This window comes from Drosophila suzukii, chromosome 3 (assembly GCF_043229965.1).
Source record: "Drosophila suzukii chromosome 3, CBGP_Dsuzu_IsoJpt1.0, whole genome shotgun sequence".
NCBI classification, from domain to species: domain Eukaryota; kingdom Metazoa; phylum Arthropoda; class Insecta; order Diptera; family Drosophilidae; genus Drosophila; species Drosophila suzukii.
The window spans coordinates 2,011,023-2,026,662 of NC_092082.1; the positions used below are offsets into that span (position 1 = coordinate 2,011,023).

At 48.4% G+C, this 15,640-nt stretch overlaps 4 protein-coding genes across 9 annotated transcripts; 2 read left to right on the forward strand and 2 right to left on the reverse strand.

Annotated features, from left to right (window-relative positions):
- The first annotated feature begins 313 nt into the window (after positions 1-313).
- LOC108013250 (uncharacterized) lies at positions 314-6,107 on the forward strand. Of its 4 annotated transcripts, none has more exons than XM_017078997.4 (4): positions 314-1,469; positions 2,884-3,116; positions 3,181-3,364; positions 3,431-6,107. In XM_017078997.4, exons 1-4 carry the CDS (start codon positions 611-613, stop codon positions 5,527-5,529), a joined length of 3,375 nt encoding a protein of 1,124 aa, XP_016934486.2. In that variant the 5' UTR covers positions 314-610; the 3' UTR covers positions 5,530-6,107. The 4 variants fall into 4 exon arrangements, with proteins under 4 accessions (XP_016934486.2, XP_016934487.2, XP_016934488.2 ...); XM_017078998.4 differs by having other exon boundaries at positions 3,434-6,107; XM_017078999.4 differs by lacking the exon at positions 314-1,469 and adding an exon at positions 2,260-2,819.
- A 325-nt stretch (positions 6,108-6,432) lies between these two features.
- On the reverse strand, positions 6,433-10,404 carry Cht2 (Chitinase 2). 2 transcript variants are annotated; one of them, XM_017079002.4, is made up of 5 exons: positions 10,249-10,404; positions 8,813-8,937; positions 8,589-8,753; positions 7,664-8,169; positions 6,433-7,206 (listed from the first exon to the last, which is right to left on the reverse strand). In XM_017079002.4, exons 2-5 carry the CDS (start codon positions 8,916-8,918, stop codon positions 6,529-6,531), a joined length of 1,455 nt encoding a protein of 484 aa, XP_016934491.2. In that variant the 5' UTR covers positions 8,919-8,937; positions 10,249-10,404; the 3' UTR covers positions 6,433-6,528. The 2 variants fall into 2 exon arrangements, with proteins under 2 accessions (XP_016934491.2, XP_016934490.2); XM_017079001.4 differs by having other exon boundaries at positions 8,813-8,997; positions 10,249-10,399.
- A 624-nt stretch (positions 10,405-11,028) lies between these two features.
- LOC108013539 (DDB1- and CUL4-associated factor 8) lies at positions 11,029-14,197 on the forward strand. 2 transcript variants are annotated; one of them, XM_017079437.4, is made up of 6 exons: positions 11,029-11,340; positions 11,414-12,101; positions 12,287-13,120; positions 13,182-13,324; positions 13,385-13,625; positions 13,686-14,197. In XM_017079437.4, the coding sequence occupies exons 1-6, from the start codon at positions 11,228-11,230 to the stop codon at positions 14,028-14,030; spliced, it is 2,364 nt and encodes a 787-aa protein (XP_016934926.2). In that variant the 5' UTR covers positions 11,029-11,227; the 3' UTR covers positions 14,031-14,197. The 2 variants fall into 2 exon arrangements, with proteins under 2 accessions (XP_016934926.2, XP_016934927.2); XM_017079438.4 differs by having other exon boundaries at positions 11,067-11,340; positions 12,296-13,120.
- A 133-nt stretch (positions 14,198-14,330) lies between these two features.
- Positions 14,331-15,591, reverse strand: LOC108013008 (trypsin beta-like). Its single transcript, XM_017078595.4, has one exon. The coding sequence runs from the start codon at positions 15,182-15,184 to the stop codon at positions 14,405-14,407; it is 780 nt and encodes a 259-aa protein (XP_016934084.2). The 5' UTR covers positions 15,185-15,591; the 3' UTR covers positions 14,331-14,404.
- Between the last annotated feature and the right edge of the window lie 49 nt (positions 15,592-15,640).

Consider the following 15,640-nt stretch of genomic DNA (forward strand, 5'->3'; position numbering starts at 1 on the left):
GCGACAACAACAACAAGAGGGGATGGTTGTAGGTAGTGTTATCCACATCCAGGTAGTCGCTCAGCAGGGAAAAAGGTAATCGTAAAGGTAAAGGTAACGAAAACAAATGCTCATCTTTGGCAACAACAAAGAAATTGATTTTCCCTGTTCGTCTTTAAGATTTTTCTGAATCAGTGCAGCAAACAACAACAACTAGAACCGGAATCCGTTTGAAGTTGAAGCGCGCGCAACACACACGCACACATGCGCAAACAGGTTGCAACCTCGGAGTTTGAAGTTGGAGTTTCGTTCGAAGAGTCTCAGTCTTAAGTTGCGAGCGCGGTTTGTAGGTTGATTCTCCGCTCTCAGCGATTCTCCGAATCCGAATCCGAATCTACCAGCGGTGTCTTTTGTTTTCGGTGTGTGCGGTTGTGATGCCTTGTTTATGTTAATCCAAATCTATATATACAGGCGAAATATCGCAGAATTAGCAATAAATTCGGCCAATTTATCGGAGCTTCGTTTTAGAAGCGTGAGACCCGCGAGCTGAAAACCAGGGGAACAAACAAAAATGAGTGTGCAGCATAAGTGATCACTGGAAGTTAAAGGGTCAAACCGGTTTTCGGACAACATGGAGTTGCCACCAGCAGCAGCAGCAGCGCCGAATGCGTCGGCATCCTTGCAACGTGTCGCCTCGGAATCCAGTCTTGGCCGGGATCGGAAGGGGGAGCGGGACCAGGAACAGGCAGCTGCTCCGCCTGCGCAAATGATGGCCCATCACTATCATTACATCCAGTATCCGGCGCACTTCCAACCGCAGCAACTCCAGGAGCCACAGCCACAACAGCTTCCCTGCCAGTGTCCCTGCTCTTGCGGCAGGGCACCTCCTCCTCCTCCTCCCGCCCAACCGACTAATCCCGGCCAGAATGCTTCCATGGCCGTTGCTGTGCTGGTCCACCAACAGACCCCCAGTCAGCAGGAGCCGGCTAGAAGTTCTCCCCTCAAAACGCAGTCTGCCCAATCCCTGCTGAATCACTCCTACCAGGCTCTCCACGAGGAGCATCACCAGCAGCAGGAGCAGCTCCAACTCGACTCCTCAGCCGGAGCCGGGAGCTGCGATTGCGATCTGGAGTGCACGTGCCCGGCCACTGGGGGCAACTCCTCCTTGGCCCAGCACAAGAGGAGTCTACTGGCGGATGCCATGCTAGGAGCAGATGAGATCACGGTCAGTGAGTCCGACAACAATAGCACCATGATCAAGAAGAAGAAGCCGAGATCCGGCGGAGGAGCTGGACAACTTCCGCCGAAGACACAGCCCACGGGGGATAGCTGCAACGATATCTACCACGACACGGAGCTGGATGGAGCAGGTGGAGCAGTGACTGCTTCTCCTGGATCGGGCATCAAGTCACAGATTCTGGACGATAATCGCCCTCCTCTGCCGCCACGCCCACCGCCCAGGCCGAGGAGCAATGCTAATGGTTCCATAGGTGAGTTGAAGGGGGTTCTGAAGTTCTACAGGGGGAAGTTGGAAACTCGTTTTGCCATAAAAGAGTGTTTAATTGAAAGATGAGATACTTTCAGTCACTTGAAGTCAAACTACTTTTACCGGCAATAAGAAAATAATAGATATTGAATGAATAAAAGTTATAAAAAAAGAGGACTGGGGAACAGGAAAAGAAGTGGGCAAAGACAGTTATTTAATAACAATCTTTGGCTAAAGCGAGTTAGTTATATGTACTAAGAAAATTGTTATACTTCTTTAATGAGAGATATAGTTCTATGCAAATAGCGTATTTAAATATCACAGGTAAAGTTTTATTTGTTGGTTCTTTTGCATAGGTCTTAAAAGACTTGCGAAATAAATGCAAATATGTACTTTCCACTGAAGTGTTAAGAAATATTCACATATGTATCATATCAAAGAACATTTCTAGAGAATTTTTTATCATAACTTTATATCGAAATAATGATTTCAACAAATGTATTACTCAATTTATAGAATTTTATTGAGAATTGGTTAAAAAATATATGTTTTACCTGGTAATAAAGGGGTTTTTGGACTTTAAGGGTATTACAATCTTCGCTCCAAAGTTTTTTGCTCATGTTACCTCAGTGCTGTCGCTCACCATCCACCCCCATGAATCACGTTTTTCCTGGTCACAGATTTCGTGTCACTGATTTCCCGCCCGTTGCGAACGCAGCTTCCGCTTGGCTAGGACTTCCTCATCCGCATCTCCTGCGCCTGCGCCGGAGGAAGCTCCTCTCTTTCTGGCCTCTCTGTTTCTCCTGGAGCTGGTGCAAAATATTTGCTCGGGGGGTTGGCGCTGTGCTAATGTCAGTCGGGATTTCAGTTGACACCGTTCCTGTAATTGCAACGCACACTCTGGTGGCGCCACCTCCCAGCTTCTATCTCCAGTAACCAGTATCCAGTATCCATCAGCCTCATCCAAGTGCCCCACTCCACTGGCCCAAGTCCGCGCAGAGGCCTCATCCCATCTTCGCCAGCTACCCCTCATCTCAGCCAGCTTCCACGGCTGTGTAGATATTTTTCTGATTCGTTTCGCTGCGGAGAAAAAAGAAGAAAGAGTGAAAAGCGAGAGGAAAACGTGTTCCGGAATTTCCAGTGGATTCGCAAGCTCCTCTCCAGGATGTGTTCTTAGATGATAGCTTAGGCTATAGGTGGCCACTTTCAACTGCCCAAGACCAAACCATAACCATCACCATGCACGGCTATCCGGTGATGCAGTTCGTGCAGTACAGCATGCCCCCGCCCTGCTCCTGGGTGCCAGCTCCTCCTCCCTCCTCCGGGAACGTGGATGGCCATCATCGCGGCTCTGGTTCGGATTGAACTGCATCTCCCTGTGCCACCTTAAACTAATGGATTTTACTCTTCATTTACAGCCCATCGCCATGGAGCTGGGATCAAGAAGTACGTGGTCTGGTGCCTCATCTGCGGCGGCTTCAGTTGCCTGCTGGGCGTGCTCTTCCTGGGCGTCTACTTCCTGCTCCATTCCTACACCATCACGGTGGGCAACTTCGAAACGGTGCCCACCTTTGTGCCCGCCACCCTGCTCATCCTCACGGGCATCTGCATCATGAGCCTGGCCAGGCGGAGGAATCGCTATAGTTATCTGGTAAGGATAGGCTTCTTAAAAACCCTCTTTAGACCTTCTCTAATCTGTTCCTAATCCCTCACAGATCAAGCTATCCGGAGCCTGTGGCCTGGTCTCCGCCCTCACCTGCGCCCTGGTCACCGTGACCACCACTGTGCTCCACATGAGTCGTCTGCAGGCGCTGAGGGAATGCGAATATGCCCAGAAGACCAGGACCTGCACCTGCTACTCGGACCTCATCGAATCCCAGGTCGATCGAGTGGATAAGGGTGAGTTGTGTCCTTCGGCTGAGTCCAATCCCTTGGCTAATCCCCTGCCCCTCGTTTTCCTTTCAGAAGGAGTGCGCCTGGTGTTCGACTCTCTTTCGGACTGCGGCGTGGTCCACGGATCCCTGTACTCCTGCCTGAGGGCCATCTTTGGCCTGTCCGTGGCCGGAGTTCTCATCGCCGTCTTCAGCTGCATGTTGGTGTACCAACTACTGAGTCACGAGCGGAAGAAGATGTACTGGGAGCAGCTGGAGCTGCGCTGCAGATCCCTGTACGCCAGTCAGGCTCCTCCGCCCACATTGGGTCCTGGCAGGATGTTAAACTGCCGGTGCTGCGAGCAGTGCCACGCCCACAGGCAGTTGACGCTGCCCCTCCAGGCCACCGCCTACCCTTGGGATGAGGCCACCGTGGCGGCTGCAGCAGCAGCCGCCGGAGGAGGTGGTGGGGAGCAGAGATTCTGGGCCGCCCAGCCACCGGGTAACTTCTACTCCCCGAATCCAGGAGGCGAGGATGCAGTGGGCAGCTGCCGCAGTGGAGAACGAGCCGGAGGAGGAGGAGGAGCAGGGCGCAGTAGCAGTGGCTGGAGCTGGCCTCGAATGCCCTGGCAAAGGACTACGCCCGACACTGGGCGTCGCTTCCGTCAGGCGGCCGCCAGTCCCGACTCCCAGTATGGCTTCAGTTCATCCACGGCGGTGCAGGGCGATGGGAATCAGATGCTAATCGAAGAGCCCGTGGTGGCCGCCGCCTACAGTGGAATGCCTCCGCCCAATGCCCTGCCCTACGGCGTCTGGGGTCCTCCGCCGCCCTACAGCGACCCCAATAGTCCGGCCAGGCGGGGATACTACCAGTACCTACAGCCCACGGCGTGTCTGGTGGGTAATCCAGGCACTGTGGCTGTAACCCTTACCCAGGAGCAGATGCATCCCAGCCTGCAGCACCCTCATCAGCATTCCCAGCAGCAGCAGCAGTTGCAACAGATGCAGCTGCAACGCCTCCAGGTGCAGTCCGCCACTCTGGAGCGGATGGATGGGCTGAGTAGCGCCGGGAATGTCAGCACTCTGGTGGCCGCCACTCGCTCCTCCGCCTACAAGTCCAAGGTGGAGTACGAGAATACACCTTCCGATAGTGATGGTGGCAATCCCCGCGAGCGGGAACGCTGCTCCAATACGCTGCCTACGAGAAAGCTGAAGAAGCGCCTGGAGGCGGGTACGGGAGCCAAGAGCATCGGTCCGCAAAGTAATCCCGGCCAGCAGCGACCCAATGTCCAGCAGCTGTTCGCTAAGCAGGAGCAGGCTGTCCAGGTCCAGGCGAATCCCCAGCAGGCTCAACCCCAGACCGCCGGAGTGGAGAACAGTGGCTACCAGGACTCTAATGGAGCTATTGCCAAGGATCAGGCAGTGGGAACGGACCCCGCCGAGTCCGAGGTGTACTTCGCCGACGTGAGCAGCTGCTGCAACATGTCCGTGAAAAACGACAGCTACTACGACAATGCCCAAAGGCACCAGGGGCACCCCGGTCACCATCACCACCAGCACCAGCACAGTAACTGCAGCCACAGCAGCGGGCAGAGCAACGCCAACGAGGACTACCTGGCACAGAGGTTTGGTCGAGGGAGGGAGCATTCCGTCCGGAGCAGGCTGCCCATTCCACAGACCAGGCGAGAGGACGACTACGAGAGCTCCAACCTGAACATGCCCACGCTGAAGGAGCAGCAGCAGCAGGCGCAGCAGCTGCAGAAGGAGATCTCGCGGCAGAGCATGTGCTCCGTGGAGTCGGAGGCCAAGACGGAGTTCACCGATCTCTCGCCCTCGACGCCCTGCGGTGGGAATCTTCCCCTGCCACCGCCGGCGAACTTCGCCAGTGATCCGCCGGCGGGTCAGCAGTCGCCCAGCTTCGTGGCCTCGTTTCCCTACTCCTCGGAGTCGCAGTGCCTGGAGGCGCATCGCCGCTCCACGAAGAACATCCACGAGCTGCTGATCGCCGGGGGATCCTCCTCCAACGGCGGGGACTCGCACTACGAGGTGATCAACGACAGGGGGAATCCCTACCAGCGCTCCCAGCAGGCCAAGCACAAGGCCAAGTCCAAGACGCGATCCCGGGAACAGCTGGACATCTACGGCAGCGGAGCCGAGCGATCCGACTGGTCATCGGATGGGGGTCGCTTGTGAGGAAGCGACGACCAGGAGGTATTTGTCTAGCAGCGGTTTCACCTTCATTATATTCTCTAAGGATGTGGCTCTAAGGATGGGGATCAGTGATGGGAGTTAAGACTTTAGAATCCTTGTTTATCATATGATAAGTATCAATCGATTGGATACTTCCCATCACTGCCTGTAGAACCAGCCACCTTTGGTTTAGAATCGTCGCATTTGTAATGTTTGCCATCCAAAAGAAAACGGAACTCTATTCTATTTAATATCTCTCTCCCAACTATCGAAGGTCCTCGGGGCCCAAAAAAACCTTGCTTTAACTACTTTACGCGATATCCTTTGCATAGTTTACTTAGAACATATATTATTACTTAACACATATGGTAGCATTGAATTGAATGTTGACAACTTGTAGCAATGATAATCTATGGATATTATATACAAATTATGTTATATTTACCTGCGTATTTACATAGTTGCGTATACACACACCCATATACACATACACAAATATATGACTAGTTAGTTAAATGTTAGAGCGCCAGTTAAATTTATTAAACGAGTACACCAAGTATAACCAAAACATTTTAACAAAATCTAAAAGGTTTTTCAATGGGACATTGGAATTTTAAAGGGAAGTTTGAAATCAAAATGGGTTTTGAGAACTGCGGGAGAAACTACTTACGAAAATGTTGTAGTACAAAATTTGTACCATATTAAGATGATCAATATATCGAAGATTTATAAAATTACTAGCTCGAAGAAATTGGACTTCAGTGTCATAAGACTTTCCTTTATGTTTCCACTTCGTAAAAACCTAAGCTACACTAAGAACATTTGTCTATAGATGATACGATACGAATGATTACCTAAGTATCCCTTGGTGATAACGCCCCTCTAAGAATCAAAAGAAAGCCATCGTTTTATCTTAAAAATTACAATTTGGACTTTAATGACTACGTAAACAAGGTGATGTGTTTCTTAGACTATGGCCACCGGTGGACCCGACCCAATCTCTCACTGGGCCACCCGGTGCAGGAGCATAAAGACAGCGGTGATCCCGAGACCCAAACTGACCACAGAAGCGCCGGCGTTCTTCCGATCCGCAATACTGCCGTGTGGGATCTCGTTCTCGGTGTCATCCGGCTGCGGCTCTGGAACAGCCAGCTCCTCCACGGCCAGCATGGTGGCCTCATTGATGGTCCTCAGAAGGGGGTAGTTCTGGCTCGATCTCCTCGGCGCTGCAGTCACCTTCTGGAAGTCCTCGTACGTATCCTCGTCCAGTTTGCAGTTCCCCAGGAAGTCGTCCGTATCCACGGACCACACCATCACTCCCGCCAACCGCTTGGACATGGCGAACAGCACCTTGTTGGCGATGGAACGGGAGCTATCGTAGGTCACCACGTTGATCTCCTGGGTGAAGACGTTCCGCTCCGACTTGGCCAACACTTGGCTAGTTTGGGGATCCCATACCCGAGTCCATCCGGAGGTTTGGTTGCTCACTGTGTGGCAGATCTCGTTGTAGCCCAGGAAGCCATCCTCGCGCGTGTAGGGTCCCTTGAAGCCAACTCCATCGCTCGGGTCGTTCAGGTTGCCCCCAGCCACCGTCTTAAAGGTGCGTCCATAGAAGGGCAGGCCCATCACTAGCTTCTCAGGTGGGGCTCCCAGCTTCAAAAGGTAGTCAATGGAGAATTTCTGCAAAACAAGAGGTTTTAAGGATCGGTCTTCAAACTAGGATTTATGATTTTCTGATATTAACTAACTTTTTCTGAAATGTTTAAGATCTTAATAAACTTACTACAACGGATTTTGGATGGGAGGAATATCATTGTATTAAATCAAATATAATATATAATAATTGGAAATAGTCTTTTTCAAGTTATTTTTATATTATTCTTAGATTCATATACTTTTTAATTCCTTTCTAAAATGGGTACTGTTTTAAAAATGATCCAAGTTATAATATTCTAAAGGGGTCCTTAGAGTTCGATCGTTTCTTGTAAAGGACATTATTATTGGGCTATAATTGCATGTATATATTCAGTTCCCGATAATCTCAGTTATATAATCTGACAAACTGAAAAATTTCAGGAAATTCCCAGCAACTCATATTTTTTCAAGGAACATCCCTTGCAGGTGCTTCACCACTTACCACACTCAGCGGATCATCCGCGGGCGCCGAGAGCGGTGCGTTGTAGCCCACTCTTTGGTCCCAGCTGCCGTGGTAGTCGTAGCACATGATGTGCAGGTAGTCCAAATAGCGCGAGATCTGCCGCACGTCGTAGGCCTCATCGATGACCTTCTTGGCTGCCCCGATGGCGGAGGTCAGCAGCAGTCCGTGGTTGTCGAACTCCTCGCGCAACTCCTTGGTCAGCAGGACGAAGTTCTCGCGATCGGCGGGCTTTCCCTTCCGCTGCGTGGGATACTCCCAGTCCAGGTCCAGTCCATCGAAGTCGTACTTGCGTATAAAGCTGGACACCTGCTTGACGAACCTCTCTCGCAGCAGACTGTTGGCCACCAGCGTGGAGTAGTTGGCCGATCCCTCGTTCCAGCCGCCGATGGCCAGGCTGACCTTCAGATGCGGATGGGTGCGCTTGAGGCCCGTTAGCTTCTCGTAGCCACCCTTGCCGTACTCCTCCTTGAGGTCCTGCCAGGGATCTGCACGGAAAAAATATATATTTAATACATACGATAAAGGAAACTAAAATATCATTTATAAGATGTTAAAGGGAATAATTGATATTACCTAAATCAATGTAAACTTGATATGGAAAAGGGGAACTAAAAAACTGTGATATCAAAAAGAGAGAAGTTTGAAATATTATTTTAAACAAAAAGGATACCCCTGTACCTAATATAGTAAAATTTGTATGGTATTTCAGCATATATACTGCTTCATTTCATATTCTTAATCTTGTTTCTTAGGTATTTTTCTGGAAATTCGAGATATATTTAGCATTAATTATCCCAGAGCCGCGGAATCCTGACAATCTCATATCTAAACTTGTTTTTTCCCGTGTATTCCCAAAGGAAGACTTTCAATTTGCATACGTCCATAAATCGAACCGGAAACTCACCCAACGACTTGATGGCCGCCTGTGTGATGTCTAGACCCGCGAAGGCGTACACCACATGGCTGCACAGGTTGGCATCGAAGTTGTCTATAGAATAAGCGCCCAGCTCCGGTCTGTAAACAGCCCAGGTGGATATGTAGCAAACTACCACCTTATCATGCAAGGGTCCTGTAAATAAGAACTGTAAGTTATCCACCCTTTGTGGTTTACCTTTGCGTAAGACTCACCTGTCCTGGCGGCCACTGAAGCCAACAAGCTGCCCGAAATGGATGCCAGGAGGAGGAGCAGCCACAGCTGCGGTGCTTCGCCACCAAGTCCGCCCCTTAGCGTCATCTGTTGTGGCTTGGTTTTTCTGGGGAGGACGGAAGACGGGTCGCAACCGAGTTAAGTGCTTTGCGTGGTTTGCCTGCAACTATGTTGTGACAATTCATAATTCCAATTCAGCTCAATTGTGTTCTTAATTGGACGGGAAAAGTGAAAGGCACAAGAATCGACTGATGTAAACCCATGTAAACTCTAAGAAGACTGTCATTTGAAAGTCAAAGTCTATGTGTACAATAGATTGTATGTACTTCACGTCCGTTTTTTCTTAGAGATAAGCTCAAAATTCAAAAGAAATTATTAATTTTATATTTTGACGTTGGTCGAAAACTGATAGCCATTAAAGATAACAGACATTTATATAAACGAATTTTCTAAGAATTTTTTTAATTTGTTTTAATAAATAAATCGAGAGCTGAGGCAATTCTTTAAAGTGTATGAAAGTGTTTATGAAGACCTACAAACCGAACCGTGAGTCACTGCAAATGGATATTACGAATCTAAATCAAGTCGAATGTAATCAAAGAATTCGCTTTGTTCTTTATAGCCCGGCTTGGATCAGTCACAAAGCTGTGGATATAGAAGCCGACTGGCGATTCGAGTGGGTTGTCCAACCTGATTCTCAACTTTCGCCGGTGCGCCCTTAAATAGCTGGTCAAGTCAGCGAATCTTTGGTGCATCGAACAGAACCGTGATTCATAAAATTCCCAGCTGCAGACTGTTTTTACATTTACCTTCGGAAGGGTAAACAAGTTGGCCTTGGTATCTCTGGTCTGATAACGAACGGCATGGATAGGCACTTAAAAGTTGGTAATATTGTGAGAGCTGGAAAATGGGAAGTGCGCACCGAGAAATGGGTGGAAAACAAAGCTACGAGGCGGTTTCACTTTCCGGCTTTGTTTTTCTTTACCACCAAACTTATGCATATTAATTTGTTTATTTTTTTTATTAGTTTTTGTTGCTCAGGTTGCCCCAGGTAAACCGGAATTTGGCGTTCATCACGAGTTAAGACCCGAGTCAAAAAAAACACGGGTACGAAATCGAAATCGAGAGGAAAAAACCAGGCCATGAAGCCGAGAACAAACATCAGCTGGGGTGGGAGATGAACTCCCAGATGGATTGCTGGTTGAATTCGAACTTTGTAGGTTGCGCATGCGCAGCAGAGGAAGTGGAGAGCCAATTAACGAACACACACGAGTACAAAGGCGAGGGGAAACCCTCAGGTGACATCGAAGACGCAAGTAAATGCACTGTTTTTTCTCTTTTAAGTAACGTTAACGTGTCCAGCGTATCGAATTTAAACGGTTCGGCATTCTGTACGGTATGCCCTATGTTTTATTACCCGAACTGGTGTTGTTATTCCGCTTTGGCGACGACACAAAAACACTGTGCACCGCCCTCGAAGCCAGTCCGCCTATAAATGAACTCAACTCTCTTTCCTTCTTCGTGGCCACAGCGCAAATTGATACATATACTCGGGTCCCGTCTCTGTAGAGCCACTCAAGCCGAACCCGATCCACCCAGTCGCACACATATGTATGTAGCACTCTCCCCAAGTCGTCCAAGAGCCAAAATGCCAAGACGTCGCGGGAGCACAAGTCGCGCTCAGCATAAAATCACCACGAAGAGCACAGACTTTCATGAGAGAATTAATAAGAGTTTATAGCATTCAAGATCTTTAATATCACAGAGGGCTTTTAATACTTTTTAAAAACTTTAGCAAAAATGTAAAAGAAAATTGTACTTTTTACCTGTTAACTATGTATATAGTGACCTTATAAGGAATATAAATATTAAAGGTATATGGGTGAAACTTTCTTAAAAATCTTCTTTATTTATTATCTTGATCGTACAAAAACATAAATCTTTTGTAAGATTTACAATTTAAGTTTTATATATATTTATAATAAATTTTTTAAATATTTATAAATAAAAAAGTGTTTGCAACCTAATTTAAAACCTATCCAAGGAACCCAGTGGGATTGAGCATAGATGTCAAATATATATTACCATTTTTTTTAAAACACCCTGGAGAACACTTTGAAGGTAAGTCAGATATAATTTATTGTGTAGTATGTAGTCAAGAGTCAAATTTCTTAAATCCAAAGTAAATTAAATATAATTTCTTTTACACAGACTTTTTTAAACGCACCGAGCACACGCGCCAAATCTATCGGTCTATCGGGCTTTTGGTGCAAGAAGAAAGTGCCATCGCTGTTTTTGGACGTAAACAAGTGCGTGCACGGGAAAACAGGGCAAAATATAAGCGGAGCGGCACTTAAAGAAAGCAAAACAGAGATTATAGAGCGAGCTCCACCAGCATGGACGTGGAGGAGGACCCTGTGGCCAGCGGAGCGGCTTCCGCCTGCAAGCGCCAGAGACGCAACACTGATTCCCGGAACGAGGGCCAACTTGAAGACGCGGCGCAGATTGGGTAAGTGTGGTCTCTATGGTTAAGTAAGCTTTGCGGCTTGGATAACCAATTGATTTTTGCCCTGGGAACCCAGCGGGGAGAGCACTGTCACAGCAAACCAGACGGTAATCAAAGGCGTCACAATCACAACCAACAACAACAACGAGGAGGGCGACATGTTTGGCAAGGAGCATTCAGTGGAGGAGGAAAAGGAGCAGCTGGAGAGAGAGTCGGAGAAGGAGAAACTGGAGAAGGAGCAAAAGGAGGAGCCGCTGGAGGGGGAGCATGCGGATAAGTCAAAGGAGGAGCAGCTGAAAATGGGAAATGATGAGAAGGAACAGTCAGAGCATGAAGAACCGGCGTGCTCCTCCAACCTAGAGTGTCAATTATCTCCTCTCGCCGCCAGTGCCGTGCTGGCAGCCAACAAGCCAAATCTCACCAGTGGCACCGTAGCCATCGACAGCGATGACGACCCACCACCAGCTGAAGATGAAACCCCCGCCAGGGGTTTTCCCAGGTTCCACCCTCGCAGCATCCCAACCAACCGCTCATATCGCCGCATCAACATAGAGCTGCTGGGCACGGTAACGGACTCGGAATCCAGCGATTCCGGTGAACCAGAGTTGCAGGAGGATACCGAGGACGCGGAAGTGGAAGCGGACAGTGATGAGCCGGCGGCTGCTGCTGAGGAGGATCAGCATGAAGATGAGTCCTCTTCGGACAGTTCCGTCGACGAAATGGTACGCTACTCACTTTCTAGTGAAAGTGAATCAACCATTGAGGTGAGCGACTTTTTTGGGAGGTTTTTGGGATACAGACCTCGACCCCTGTCCTAGAATATTACGAAGCATTTCAATTAATTCACTAATCATGCCTTCCCATAAATGAAATAATTTTTGTAAATTTGATATTTAGTGCATCTTAGTCATAAGTTGAGTATTTAATGAATCTTTACTAATGTCTCAAGAACCGGCAGGACGATGTGGAGTTCAACGAGCACGTTAACGCCGACGACCGCGCGAAGGTCGAGTTCGCCGTGAATGAAACGATGTGCAAGTGCAAGCCCGTGTACACGTGGAACTGCGACCAGGAACTATTGCACAGGGAGCACAACATTATGAACCGCATCGGTTGGCGTGGTGGCCACACCTCGACCCAAAGCTTTGGGCAAGGATACTACGGCTCCCGCCAAATGGTGGAACAGTTGACGCTGCTGAGCTCGCTAAACAAGCACGACGGATGCGTAAACTGCCTGAATTTCAACCGGACCGGTGACTTGATCTGCTCCGGCTCCGATGATCTCAAAATAATGGTTTGGGACTGGGCGAACGAAAGACTCCTGCACAGCTTTCACTCCGGCCACAACATGAACATCTTCCAGACCAAGTTTATCGACAGCACCGGGTGCCTGGACATTGTGTCCGCCAGCCGTGATGGCCAAGTGCGCAGATCCGTTATCCCGCCCTCCGGAGGCTCCATTAAGCCCACGCGCCTGTACACGCACAGCGATTCGGTGCACAAGATTGTTCTGGTGCCGCACAGTCGGCACGAGGTGATGAGCGCCGGAGAGGATGCGGCTGTCAAACACTTTGATTTGCGCGCCAGCAACGCCGCTACCACGGTGCTGCGCTGCGTCTACAATGACGCAAATGAGCGGGGCCGCGTGCGGCTTTTCAGCATCGCACATCATCCATACGCCCCAGAGTTTTGCGTCAGCGGATCCGACGACAAGCTGCGGGTCTACGACAAGCGCAAGCCAACAAAGCTTCTCTTGGAGATGACCCCGACCAATATAAAGGATGTGAGCATGTGCCACACCCTTGGCCAGACAGTCTAATCTCTGTTTTTATTCTCGTGTCCAGAACAAGATCACGCAAATTACCTGCGCCGTGTATAACCACAGCGGCAGCGAGATCCTGGCCTCGTACAGCGATGCGGGGATCTACCTTTTCGACAGTCGCAACACCAAGGATGGCGAGTACTTGCATTGCTACGAGGGACACATGTAAGTCCACGTTGCATCACTTGTGTCTTGTCCCTCACATACCCCTCCTGTCGCCCACAGCAATAGCCGCACCATTAAGGGAGTGAACTTCTTTGGCACTAGATCCGAGTATATTGTCAGCGGTAGCGATTGCGGGAACATATTCTTCTGGGACCGAAACACCGAGGCGATAATCAATTTTATGAAGGGCGATCACGCTGGCGTGGTCAACTGCCTGGAGCCACATCCCTGGATGCCGGTGCTGGCCACCTCTGGCCTGGAGCATGACGTAAAGATCTGGACGCCAAATGGCCCTGCCAAGGTAAGATCAGTCACTGCTTAGTATAAGTATATGATGCTCACCGGTTTCGTCTCTCCGCAGAAGCTCGACGAGGACGCACTGAAGCAGACGTTAGAACGCAATTTCAGGCGCAACATCGTGGACAGGGGTGACTTTGACATTAACCAGTTCCAGTACTTCATCCGAGGGTTTCTGCAGGGTTCCGGGCAAGGCTCCGGCTTTCGCCGCCCTCGAAACCGGAGACCCCAGTCCTGGCTACGCCAAGGGCGGCAGCATCGGGACAACAGCTCGAGTACTAGCAACGACTCCAGTCCTTCCAATCCGACCTCCCAGCCGCGCAGCAACAGCAACAGCTCCGACGACGACAATGGCGAGGGAGCAGCCGCCGCCGCTGCGCTGGACACGCTGCACTGCCGCACGCAGTAAGTCTGCGGCCGTGGATGAGCTTCGAAAGCCGTCCTTGGTCATCTTATGATTTTCGATATTATAAATATGTTAGAAAGCGTTTCCGAAGCTGTGAATTTGTAACCATAACACATAAGTGCGCATATTTTATTTGTAAACAAGGTTTAATAAATGCTCATTGAGAAGAATTGAAGCTTTTTATTGAATACCACACATATCACTACCCAAATATGATGTAGGTTTAGATATTGAAAAAATCTTTGTTTTACCTATTATTTTTAATGAAAGGGTCTATGATGCAGTTAAAAACTAAGATAGTAATAGAATACTGTTTCAACTTTAATAAAAATAATTGTTTTGAATTTTTATTAATATTTGTAGATAGTTTTTAAGCTTCACACTCGTTTTACAGCATTTTCGATCCAAGGCCGGAGCTCAGCCACATTGGCATATACTCCGGGAAAATAGGGATTAGCACAAGCATTGCCATAGGAGACGATGCCAACAAGTTTACCATCGAAGACCAGTGGACCTCCGGAGTCTCCCCTACATGAATTCTTCCCGTCAGCAGCGGCACAGATCTTATCTTCAGTAATGTTCAAAAAGTACTTCTCGCAATCACTCCGATCCACTATGTTTACTGCGACCTTAAGAAGTGTTTCCGATTTTTTTTTGTATCCGATCTCTCCCCATCCGGAAACCAATAAGGGGGTTCCCACTTTAGGAGCTGTATTTGCCAAAGGAATGGGTCTTACGTTGTCACCCAACCTGAGTTTGGTCTGTAGTCGGATCACGGCTACATCATGGGAGAAATAGTTTGAGAGTCCTTGGTATTTTTCGTGCCGTGTGATGTTTGCTATCTTCACCGCCTGACCTCCTTTGAAAAGGCTCGATGAGCCCACTCTCACGGTGTACCTTTTTAGATCATCGGATCCGACACAGTGGGCTGCGGTTAAAACGATCTGGTCACTATAAATAACAGCACCGCAAAGATTTTCGCTGACAAGAGAGGCCTGCCATGGTACCTCTGAAACGGTTGCCGGCTGTCCGCCTGCAATCCTTTTCGAAATCGATCCCGCGGAGATCAGGGCTACGCTGGAGATCAAAAAAGCCAACTGGATGAACATCTTGAACAGGGTTCGAGTTGAGTGTGACTTTAAGTCAGACGAACCCATTCTTTTATAGGTATTCAGTTGACGATTCGTCTTATCTAACGCAAGAATGTTTGCGAATAGCTTGGAAATCACAGACCTAAAAGAATCTACTTAGAAAGGTACTTAGTTCTTAAAAAAGAAACTAATTAACATTTCTCATAGAAAACCTGAACCGATTTACACATGTTTTTTATAGTTTTACAAATTTAGAAAAATTCTTGCAACAGCAAATTATGGCAAGCTTTTAGAACTTTAAAAATAAAACCCACTTTAAAAATCATTGTTTTTCCCCTAACTCGATTATTTTTTTTTTAGTTTTTTCATAGTTCAATTTTAGGGCTAGATTTGGTTGAATGTAGTTTAACCTAATTTCATTATGATTAAAAGCTATTCTTAAACTAATTCTACATATATTGTGTCATTGTCTTAGACTCTATAGGATGTTTTATACCTTCGTTGATTTTTAAAAAATTATTT

Bases quoted from the DNA above. Each gene is read 5' to 3' on its own strand.
- Cht2 (XM_017079002.4), bottom strand. From the start codon at position 8,918: ATGACGCTAAGGGGCGGACTTGGTGGCGAAGCACCGCAGCTGTGGCTG. The intron at 8,754-8,812 runs GTGAGTCTTACG...TCTTATTTACAG, and splicing joins TTCAGTGGCCGCCAGGACAG to GACCCTTGCATGATAAGGTG. The intron at 7,207-7,663 runs GTAAGTGGTGAA...CTTGTTTTGCAG, and splicing joins CGGATGATCCGCTGAGTGTG to AAATTCTCCATTGACTACCT.
- LOC108013008 (XM_017078595.4), bottom strand. From the start codon at position 15,184: ATGGGTTCGTCTGACTTAAAGTCACACTCAACTCGAACCCTGTTCAAG.
- LOC108013250 (XM_017078997.4), top strand. From the start codon at position 611: ATGGAGTTGCCACCAGCAGCAGCAGCAGCGCCGAATGCGTCGGCATCC. The intron at 3,117-3,180 runs GTAAGGATAGGC...AATCCCTCACAG, and splicing joins GGAATCGCTATAGTTATCTG to ATCAAGCTATCCGGAGCCTG. The intron at 3,365-3,430 runs GTGAGTTGTGTC...TTTTCCTTTCAG, and splicing joins GGTCGATCGAGTGGATAAGG to AAGGAGTGCGCCTGGTGTTC.
- LOC108013539 (XM_017079437.4), top strand. From the start codon at position 11,228: ATGGACGTGGAGGAGGACCCTGTGGCCAGCGGAGCGGCTTCCGCCTGC. The intron at 11,341-11,413 runs GTAAGTGTGGTC...CTGGGAACCCAG, and splicing joins GAAGACGCGGCGCAGATTGG to CGGGGAGAGCACTGTCACAG. The intron at 13,325-13,384 runs GTAAGTCCACGT...TGTCGCCCACAG, and splicing joins CATTGCTACGAGGGACACAT to CAATAGCCGCACCATTAAGG.